The 10,285-nt window shown below is 65.9% G+C and overlaps 1 protein-coding gene across 4 annotated transcripts; it reads left to right on the forward strand.

The window, feature by feature from the left end:
• The first annotated feature begins 394 nt into the window (after nt 1-394).
• Nucleotides 395-9,222, forward strand: Map1s (microtubule associated protein 1S). Of its 4 annotated transcripts, none has more exons than XM_076553135.1 (7): nt 395-550; nt 2,238-2,342; nt 3,142-3,224; nt 3,746-3,886; nt 4,106-6,200; nt 7,954-8,174; nt 8,624-9,222. In XM_076553135.1, the coding sequence occupies exons 1-7, from the start codon at nt 427-429 to the stop codon at nt 8,777-8,779; spliced, it is 2,925 nt and encodes a 974-aa protein (XP_076409250.1). In that variant the 5' UTR covers nt 395-426; the 3' UTR covers nt 8,780-9,222. The 4 variants fall into 4 exon arrangements, with proteins under 4 accessions (XP_076409250.1, XP_076409252.1, XP_076409251.1 ...); XM_076553137.1 differs by lacking the exon at nt 395-550 and adding an exon at nt 867-1,626; XM_076553136.1 differs by lacking the exon at nt 395-550 and adding an exon at nt 1,633-2,001.
• The last annotated feature ends 1,063 nt before the right edge of the window (nt 9,223-10,285 follow it).

The raw sequence follows: 10,285 nt of genomic DNA on the forward strand, positions 1-10,285 counted from the left end.
AGTGAATGAGTGAGTGAATGAGTGAGTGAGTGATGGTGAGTGAGTGAGTGAATGAGTGATGGTGAGTGATGTGTGAGTGAGTGAGTGAATGAGTGAGTGATGGGTGAGTGAGTGAATGAGTGAGTGAGTGAGTGAATGAATGAATGAGTGAGTGAATGAATGAGTGAGTGAGTGAATGATGGGTGAGTGAATGAGTGAGTGAATGAATGAATGACTGAGTGAATGAATGACCGAGTGAATGAATGACTGAGGTTCCGCCCGGTGTCCCCGCCGCTCGGCTCCGGTCCCCGCTCCAGGGTCCCCAGGGCCCGGAGGGCGTGGACGGGGCGGAGAGGAGGGGGCGCTTCCGGCCAGGGTCTCCGGCGCTTCCGGTACGCTCCCGGAGGGGCGTGGCCAGCGGGGGCGGGGCGTCGGGGCGGCGCGAAGATGGCGGCGGAGATGGCGGCGCCCGAGGCTGCGGCGGCGCCGAGCTCGCTGCTGCTGCTGGTGGTGGGCGGCGAGTGCGGCTGCCCGGGGCTGCTGGCCTACGTCCTGGCGGAGCTGGAACGAGGTGGGGTCCGGGGGGCCCGGGCGGCGGCCGGGGGGCGCGGGGCCGGGAGGGCGCGGGGGCCCCGGACGCAACGTTCCGGGCGCGGCCGGGGTCCGGGTGGGTGCGGGGTCCCCGGACGCAAGGTTCCGGGCGCGGCCGGGGTCCGGGCGAGCGGCGGGGTCCGCGCGTGCCTGGTGTCGCGTGGGCTCAACGTGACGGCGCGGGTCACTGGGCCCGCGTGGAGCGCGGCGTCCCGGGCCCCGCGTGGGGCGCGGTAGAGGGGGCGTCCGGTTCTGCGGGCGCCGGGCTCCGGGGGCGGCCTGGGGCCCGGGTGGGCGCCGCGTCCCCGGCTCCGGGGTTCCGGCGGGGTGCGGCCTTCCTCTTCTGGCCCCGCCCCTCGCCGGGCTCGCACGCGCCGCGGCGCCCCGGGGCCTGCTTTCCCCGCTGCTAATTGAGGCGTGGGTGGCGCGGCCGCCCCGGGGCGCCTGGCACGAGGGGGGCTGAGTCAGGCGCACCTGTCACAGCGCACCGGGCGCGGCTGCATCTCCGGTAACGGGGCAGCCAGTGCGATGCGCGCCGCTCACCCATGCACTCGGGAGCGGAGGCCCGAGGAGCACTGCAAGTTCCGGGCCGGCCTGGGCTGCAAGGCAGCTCTCTGAAAAGCAAGAGATGGGGTTCGGGGGGAGAGTGTTGTCCGGCGAGCTTGGGACCCAGCTTCATCCGGGATGGAGGCAGGACACGGGTTCCCTCAGCTAGAGGCACCGTAGGGAATCTGCGCCCATCCTGGACTGCATGAGATCCCGTCTCAGAAAACAAAACCCCCAGAGGGGCGCAGACCGCCCATCTGAACGCGTGGTCTGAAAAGTGACCCTAGGTGTGGTCGCTCATCACAGGCCGGGCCTGCATGGCCAGCAGGTGTTGGTCCTCAGCTTGTGCGTCTCGACTCCTTTGGGGTCGATGGACTCTTGCATGGGGGTCCCATCTCAGATTTTTACCATTGGTAACAGTAACAAAACTACTGTCGTGAAGTAGCAACAAAATACTTTTATGGTTGGGCGCCACCACACCCTGCATTAAAGGGTCGCAGGATCAGGAAGGTGAGAGCCGCTGGCTTCGAGGGAGGCCTGTCTGAAGGGAGGGGTCATAGTGACAGACCCCGCCCCTCAGGGGAACGTGGGAGCTTTCCAGGAGAGCAGGTGTGTGCAGACTGTGCTCGCATCCCTGTTGTCAGGCTGATGCGAGCCCTTTGGAGTGACATCCAGCTTTTCCTTGTGGGAGACCTGCTGCCCCAGATCCAGTGCTGGGTGGGTCAGGTGCTGAGAACCCGAGACTCCATCAAAGCTGGGCTTGGCCTGTAGTCCCAGCTCGGGAGAGGCACAGGGCAGTCCTGGGCGCTCACGGCCAGTCAGCCTCACCAGGTGATGACCTGAAGATTCAGTGAGGGACTCTGTCCCCAACATAAGATGCAGAAGGTGAGGATGGCCCAGGGTGGACCTCTGACCTTCACGCGTGCACACAGGAAATCCCCAGAGTTCCGGATCCTAGCAGGAAAGCAGGGACTCTGGAGCAGATGGCCAGCCAGGCCTCCAGTCAGTCAAGGCCGAGGCCTGCCTGAGTCCCTCGGCTCTGCCTGCCCAGGATCCAAGCTGTGGGAGCCAGAGCAGGCGGGCAGCGGGGCACTGGAGCTGAGCTCTGTCTCCTGCCGCAGGTGTTCGCTCCTGGGAGGATGTGGACCCCGCCGTCTGCAGCCTGGATGAGCAGCTCAAGGCCTTTGTGTCCCGGCACTCGGCCACCTTCTCCAGCATTGTGAAAGGTGACCTGTCCCCTCCGCCTCCCCGGTATTCCCTGTGCCCACTCACTGATGCCAGGGTGCTGAGTGACAGCCGGGCATGGGGTGGGGCATCGCCGCGGCCTGTGCACTGCTCCCCTGACCTGGAGATCTGCCTCAGCCGGGACAGTAGGAGCAGGGCCCAGGCGTGAGAGCAAGCAGCCACTCTGGGGAGGGCCTCGGGGCCGAGAACCCGCAGGGTGCTCTCAGTCGATAGGGAAGCAGAGATGGGGTGCAGGCCAGCTCCCCCGGGGATCCAGGGTGGCCAGAGCAGCCACTGGCCACTTTGTGGGTATTACTTGTCGCTCAGCTCCTGGCCAGGAGGTTGAGTCACCACCTACAGCTGCTGGAGGGGAAGGAAGTGTCCATCTAATTGTCCCTTCCAGTCACAGTGGCTTCCTGACCCCTGGTGGGGTGGAGACAGAGCTGGAAATGCAGTGTGCTGTGTGACCTGCACAGCCCCGGGAAAGCCCATCTGGGCAGTGACACCTTCTCCCGCTGAGTCCCCCTGGGCCGACTGAAGCCGCTCTCCTGTTCTACCCAGCCTTACGGAGCCTCCTGGCTGGGGCTGGGCTGAGCTGCGAGGGTGGCATCGGGCCTTGACTCTTGTCCCTGCTCCAGGCCCCGGGCATCCTTGGGTCTCCATGTGCCCTCGTCTTGGCTCATGGCTCTATCGGGGGCCTGGAGCCCCCGTGTGGGTCCTGGGGCTTGAGTCCCTTGGTGGCAGGATTTGGCATCAGGCCGGCCTGATGCCGAGCCAGGGCCTGGACCTGTCGTCCCACAGGCCAGCGGAGCCTGCACCACCGTGGAGAGACGCTGGAGACGCTGGTCCTGCTGAACCCTTCCGACAAGTCCCTGTGCGATGAGGTAGGAGCAGGTGACCTGGGGAGGGATCTGCCCTGTCCACCCTCACACCGCCCAGCTTCCTCTCTCGTGGGCGTGGACAGGAAGGCTGGAGCCTTGGGGGAGGGGATGATGTGTCTAGCTGGAGGCCTGTGGGGGAGGTCCTGCAGCCTGACCCAGGAGCTGTCTGAGGTGCTGGGAGCCTTGACTTTGGCCAGACAGCCCTGGGTTCACCGCTGCCGGCCACAAGGGGTCTTTCAGCATTTTTCATCGAGAATGGTTCCCATGGGGGGGCTGACTTGTACTTTCATAGAGGAGCCTTGCCTTTAAAATGACACCTAGGTGGGTCTGCTAGGCCGGCGATGTCAGCTGGAGCAGGGGAGGGGCCGCGGGGGAGGGACCGCGGGGAGGGGGTTGTGCCCACACCCGCCGGGCTCCGCCTACCCTGCAGCCTCTCAGTTCCTCCACAGCCGCAGTCAGACTCGGGTGTGAGTTCAGAGCCGAGGCCTGGCCTGGGCGCTGCTCACCAGGCTCCTCACCCACAGCTCCGGAACCTCCTGATGGACCCCGCCCCTCACAAACTGCTGGTGCTGGCCGGCCCCTGCCTGGAGGAGACCGGGGAGCTGCTGCTGCAGACCGGGGGGTTCTCAGCGCAGCACTTCCTGCAGGTGCTGGAGGACAAGGAGGTGAGCTGAGCCCCGGGTTCTCCTCGCTGTCCCCTCGCACCGCTCTGGGGTGGGAAGAGGGCGCCAGAGCTGCCCTCAACTGCGCAGTGGAGTGTGGGGAGCGGGCGCGGAACCGCGGGCCAGGGGCGCCAGGGGGCCGAGCCGGGCGGGTCTGGGCCGCCTAGCGGCGGGTTGGGGATTGGTGAGCGCACAGGTCCTCAGGTCCGGGTGGCCCTACAGGTCCAGGACGCGCTGGCCTCGGCGCCCACGGCCCCTCCGGCCCTCACCGTGTCCTGCCCGACTTTCGGGGACTGGGCGCAACTGGGCCCCTTGCCCGGGCTGCGGCTGCGACTGAACCCCCCCGCGCGGCTGCCGCCCTCCGAGGGTCTGCGGGCCTTTCTGGAGTACGTGGCCGAGTCGCTGGAGCCGCCCTCGCCCTTCGAGCTGCTGGAGCCGCCGGCCGCGGGGGGCTTCCTGCGCCTGGCGCGGCCCTGCTGCTACGTCTTCCCGGGCGGCCTGGGCGACGCCGCCTTCTTCGCGGTCAACGGCTTCACCGTGCTGGTCAACGGCGGCTCCAACCCCAAGTCGAGCTTCTGGAAGCTGGTGCGGCACCTGGACCGCGTGGACGCTGTGCTGGTGACCCACGCGGGGGCCGACAGCCTGCCTGGCCTCAATAGCCTGCTGCGCCGCAAGTTGGCGGAGCGAGAGGCGGCCGCGGGGCCGCAGGGAGAGCGCGAGGAGAGGCTGCGGCGGCTGCTGTCGCCCGCCCTGGGTGTCGTGTTCCTGAACGCACGCCAAGCGGCGTCCCGGCTGCGCGGCGGCGAGGACGAGGCGGTGTGCGCCCGGGGCCTGCTGCGGAGCCTGGGCATCGCGCCGCTGCCCCTGCAGCGAGGCTCGCAGCCCGCACAGCCCACCGTCCTCTTTGAGAAGCTGGGGGTCGGCCGCCTGGAGCTCTTCGTGCTGCACCCGCCGCCTGGGGACCCCGCCGCACCGGCCTGCGCGCTGCTGGTGTGGCAGCCAGCGGCACCCGGCGACAAGGTGGTGCGCGTGCTGTTCCCGGGCCGCACGCCGCCCGCGCGCCTGCTGGACGGGCTGCAGCGCCTGCAGCACCTGCCGTGCCTGCGGCGGCCCGTGGTCACCGCGCGTGACTTGGATGCGCCCGCCAGGGCCGACAGCCAGGACAGCCTGGCCTCCCGGGACAGCTCCCGCAAAGAGCAGGTCCGCAGCGCCGTCAGCGGCTCCACCAGCAGGAGCACCGTGCGGAGGGAGCCTGCCCCGCCCGCGCGTGACCCGAAGAAAGACCCCCGACCCGGGCCCACGCGGCCTACCGTCCGCGACACGCGCCGCTCCGGGCCGGCCGTCACCAACACGAAGCCTCGCTTGGCACAGAACGGGCCTCGAGCCCCGGGTCCGGCGGGGCCGCCTGCAGCCCCTGTGCCCAAGTGCCCAGGGGAAGCGGGGAGCAGCGTGGAGCCCGAGCGGCCACCTGCCCCCTCCCCGACCCTGTCCCCAGCGCGGTCCCCACCTCCCACCGCACCTGGCAGCAGCCCCGAGCGCCTGTCGCTCAGCCCGCTGCGCCCCGAGCCGGCCGCGGACGCCTCCCCCTCGGCCACCACGCCCACGCTGACCACGCCCTCGCTGCCCGCCGAGCTGGGCTCCCCGCACTCCACCGAGGTAGACGAGTCGCTGTCGGTGTCCTTCGAGCAGGTGCTGCCCGCCGCCGGCGACGCGGGGCTCAGCCTCCCCCTGCGCCTTGCGCGCCGCTCCACATCCCCGCACGATGTGGACCTGTGCCTCGTGTCACCCTGTGAGTTTGCGCACCGCAAGCCGCCCCCTCCCGCGTCTCCGGGCAGCTCCGACAGCAGCGCCCGTTCTCAGGAGCGGCCGCCCGAGACGCCGCCCACGTCGGTGAGCGAGTCCCTGCCCACGCTGTCTGACTCTGACCCGGTGCCGGCCGCGGACTCCGACGACGAGGCGGGCAGTGAGAGTGCAGCCAGGGACCCGCCGCCCACGCCCCGTGTGCCGCCACCGCTGCCCGACGCGCCCGGCATCTGCATGGTGGACCCCGAAGCGCTGCCGCCCCGTGCCAGGCAGCCCCCCAACCCTGCCAATCCTAGTCGCAGCCGCAAGGCCCCTGGGAGGCCGAGCTCCGCCTCTGCCACCCCCAAAGCCGCATCCTTAGCTGTGAAAACCAAGGGCCCTGCAGGGGACCGGGCCCGGCCACTCAGCGCCCGCAGTGAGCCCGCAGACAAGCCGGGCCGCGTGCCCCTCTCCAGGAAGCCCTCGGTGCCCAAGACCGTCTCCAAAGTGGCCTCTGCCACGAGGCTCTCCTCGGGTGAGTCCATCTCCTCCCACTTTTCCACTGTGGCCCAGCGAGTCGAGCTGTGACAGCCCTGCCCTGCCTCTTAGAGCCTTCCGAGACGCTTCCGGTCTGAGCATGCTGCTTCCTAGGAAGTCCAGCCAGGCCCTGGACAGGCGTGGGCTTTCTTTTTTTTCTTTTTCTTTTTCTTTCTTTCTTTTTTTTTTTTAGAGATTTATTTATTTATGATGTATACAGCATGTATCACTGCAGGCCAGAAGAGGGCACCAGATCTCATTACAGATGGTTGTGAGCCACCATGTGGGTGCTGGGAATTGAACTCAGGTCCTCTGGAAGAGCAGTCAGTGCTCTTAACCTCTGAGCCATCTCTCCAGCCCATGGCATGGGCTTTCTTGTTTGTCCATATTTTGTCTTGTTTGTGGGTTTGTTTGTTTTTTTTTTGGGGGGGGGGGGAGTTCCGAGACAGGGTTTCTCTGTGTAGCTTTGAGCCTTTCCTGGAACTCACTCTGTAGACCAGGCTGGCCTCGAACTCACAGAGATCCGCCTGCCTCTGCCTCCCAAGTGCTGGGATTAAAGGCGTGCGCCACCACCGCCCGGCTTTGTTTGTGTTTTGAGATGGCCTCATGCTGGTCCCTTCTCCCTGCAGAGGCTGAGGCCCGGGGTGTCTGTCTGTCCTCTTAGCTTTTGTCAGGTGGTGGTGCAGCCTTTAACCTCAGCACTCGGGAGGCAGAGGGGGATCCTTAGGAGTCTGAGACCAGCCTGGGCTACGTATCGAGACAGCCCCTATCTCAGAGACAAACTGAGGGGTTTGGAATGTAGCCTAGGCTGACCTAGAACTGGAAGCGATCCCCCTGCCTCGGTCTCCTGAATGCTGATCTGACAGGTAAACTCCTGGGCTTGGCTTTGCATGTGGATTCCAAGGGCAACACAGGGGCCATGAGACCTGCCCACCTCCAGGCCGGGTGGCACCGAGACCACTCTCGGGCCTGTGCCCAGCAGGGTCCGGCCTCAGGCAGTGCCGCCCTGAGGCCTGCTTGGGCCCAGGTTACAGATCGGTCCTGGAACCTTGTTGCGGAAGTCACCACACTGACAGGTACCCGCAGGAAAGATTAAGTGACCAGGGGCACTTGATAGCTCTGTCTACCCAGGCGACGCCCAGGGACACACCGCCCACAGCCTCCCAGGCGACCCCACTGGAGACAGGCCCACACCCCTGAGGGACGGTGCGCAGCTCACCATGGCGCCAGCTTGGTTATGCCAGAGCCAGGCAGGGATGGCATTTGTAGGTTCTCGTGTCTCCTGCTGCCCGGGAGGCCCTCTGCAGACCTCGGCTCTGTGCCGTACCCCAGTGTCCGCACCAGGTCAGCTGGCCAAGTCCCAGCTTTCACTGGCTGTGCCGGTGCCAAGCCGGGCTGGATTGGTCGTCCACTTGCTTACCTCGTTCTCCACGGCACGGAGGCTGCTGTGGGTCTTGTCCTGGGGCCCTCAGCTCCCCTGCTGCCCTGGCTCCCTCTCACCTGGCAGTGGGGACAGGGCTCTGAGTCTCCAGCACTTGCCGCGTGACCGGCTTTGTGAGCGCTCTTGGTTCCGCACACCGCATTCTCCCGGGCTGCGGGCTGAGCCTGCCCCCTGAGCACTGGTCTCTGTGGCCCTGTGAACACCGGGCGGGGACCTGGGGCGTCTGCCCCTGGTGGGAGGTGATGGCCGTCTACCACAGAGATGCCCGCAGCTGCTGCATTTCCACCACCAACCCATGCATCCCCCACAGGGTCTAACAGCCGCCCTGCGTCTGCTGCCGGCTCCCCTGTCTACCTGGACCTGGCTTACTTGCCGGGGGGCGGCGCAGGCCACCTGGACCAGGACTTCTTCCTGCGGGTGCGCGCACTCTGCTACGTCATCAGTGGGCAGGGCCAGCGCCAGGAGGAGGGCCTGCGCGCCGTGTTGGATGCCCTGCTGGCTGGCAAGCAGCGGTGGGACCTTGACCTGCAGGTGGGTGGACCCCGGGGTCCTGGGACCCCAGTGCACGGGGCTGAGATGCTGTGTCCGCCGCAGGACAGCTCGGGGGACAGGTGGTGTCCTGCAGCTGAGAAGTGTCACCAAAAGGGGGGGATGCTTCCCAGACCTGTGGGGCCGGGACCTGGAGGCTGAGGCTGTGCTCACACCACATGCCGAGCAGACGGCCAGGCCGCCCTGTGTGTGCACTGTCGGGTTTGGGGACGTGGGGACACAGGCCCCATGGCAGAGTCAGAGGAGGCCGCAGCCCAAGGGGTCTGTGGCGCTATAGCCTGGCGACAGCGCTGCTCTGTCACAGGTGCGTGGGGGAGGGGCAGGCCAGCCCGGGCCGTGTGGCAGTGCCCGGTTACGAGGAAGGTCCTTGGGTGCTGGAGGGGAGACAGGCCATCAGAGGGGGTGTCACCTGTCTGCCTGCTCTGCCCCAGGTCACACTGATCCCCACCTTCGACTCCGCGGTGATGCACAGGTGGTATGAGGAGACGCACGAGCAGCACCAGGCGCTGGGCATCAGGGTGCTGGGCAGCGGCAGCATGGTGTCCATGCAGGACGAGGCCTTCCCCGCCTGCAAGGTGGAGTTCTAGCCCATGCCGCAGGGCACCCTGGGGACAACAGTTCCTCGCTGTGTGCTCCGTGCTGAACGCTGGACACCGCCCCTGAGGGAGACACCGCCCCTGAGGGAGACACCGCTCCTGAGGGAGACACCGCCCCTGAGGGAGACACCGCCCCTGAGGGAGACACCGCCCCTGAGGGAGACACCGCCCCTGAGGGAGACACCGCCCCTGAGGGAGACACCGCCCCTGAGGGAGCCGCCGACACCCCAGCTTCCATCCCCAGCACCGCAGATGGGAGCGAGGCTTCTGTTGTAACTTGTTTGTGCTGGTCACGGCTGGCACAGCGGCCCACCCCCTCCGTCCTGGCACTCAGGCTGCAGAGACGGGAGGATCAGTGTGGGTTCCAGGCCAGCCTGGGCTACATAGTGAATCCTTGTCCCAAAACCTGCAGCAAATAAAGCAGATGGGTCAGATTTTGGTCTTGATGACTTAGTTAGGGTTTCTAGTGCTGTGTAAACACCTTGGCCGTAAACAACCCGAGAAAGGGGTTTACTCAAGGCAGGAAGGAGCCTGGAGGCCAAGGAGGGCTGCCGCTTACTGGCTTGCCCCCCATGGCTTGCCCGGCTGCTGTCTTACCAGGCCAATCCAGTACGGGCACCTTCTTAATGTATGTCCCCTCTTCCCAAATGCTCTAGCCACCTCGCTTGGAGAGAATTGAACATGAAAAAAAGGCTGAGGTGTGCTGGGTAGTTTTATGTCAACTTGACACAAGAGTTGGAGTCCTCCAGCAGGAGAGAGGAGGGAGCCTGAGCTGAGAAGCTGCCTCCACAAGACCTGGCTGTAGGCAAGCCTGTGGGCATTTTCCTAATTAGTGATCGATGAGGGAAGGTCCAGCCCACTGTGGGTGGTGCCATTCCTGCGCTGGTGGTCCTGGGTTCCATAAGAAAGCAGCTGAGCAAGCCAGTGAGCAGCACCCTCCATGGCCTCTGCGTCAGCTCCTCCCCCAGGTCCTGCCCTGTGTGAGCTCCTGTCCTGGTGTCTGTCCTTCAATGATGGACTATGATGTGGAAGTGTGAGCCAAATAAACCCTTTCCTCCCCGAGTTGGTCATAGTGTTTCATCACAGCAGTGGCCCCTGACTGAGACTGGGGTGGGACTCCGGTGCCATGGCTTTGTACCAAGTGCTGCCCACGTCACAGGCAGTGAGACCAGCCCAGCTTTGTAGAGCAGTTGGTTCTGGCCTCACATCTCTAGAGCAGGCCTGTTTGAGGCGCATGGGCAAGGCTCTGTTACCGGCCAGGCAGTCTGCAGTGAAGGCTCTGGGGATGGGTGCCAGGTAGGGGCAGAGCTGGGGGCACAGGCCATCTGCAGTCCAGGAGCAAGGCTGCCTCCACATGGCCTCCACAGTGCCTTCAGCAGGGTAGGTCGCATGGGCCACAAGAACAAGCCAAGAGCCACAGCCCCATGAAGACCAGCTGCCTCTGACATGTCTCTGCAGCCTTAGTCCTTCCAAGGCAGACGACCGCATTCCTCCCAC

Source organism: Peromyscus maniculatus, chromosome 17 (assembly GCF_049852395.1).
Source record: "Peromyscus maniculatus bairdii isolate BWxNUB_F1_BW_parent chromosome 17, HU_Pman_BW_mat_3.1, whole genome shotgun sequence".
In the NCBI taxonomy this organism is placed as follows: Eukaryota; Metazoa; Chordata; class Mammalia; order Rodentia; family Cricetidae; genus Peromyscus; species Peromyscus maniculatus.

Coding starts and splice junctions, on each gene's coding strand:
- Map1s (XM_076553135.1), top strand. CDS start 427: ATGGCGGCGGAGATGGCGGCGCCCGAGGCTGCGGCGGCGCCGAGCTCG. Junction 551..2,237: donor CCTGGCGGAGCTGGAACGAG/GTGGGGTCCGGG, acceptor CTCCTGCCGCAG/GTGTTCGCTCCTGGGAGGAT. Junction 2,343..3,141: donor CTTCTCCAGCATTGTGAAAG/GTGACCTGTCCC, acceptor GTCGTCCCACAG/GCCAGCGGAGCCTGCACCAC.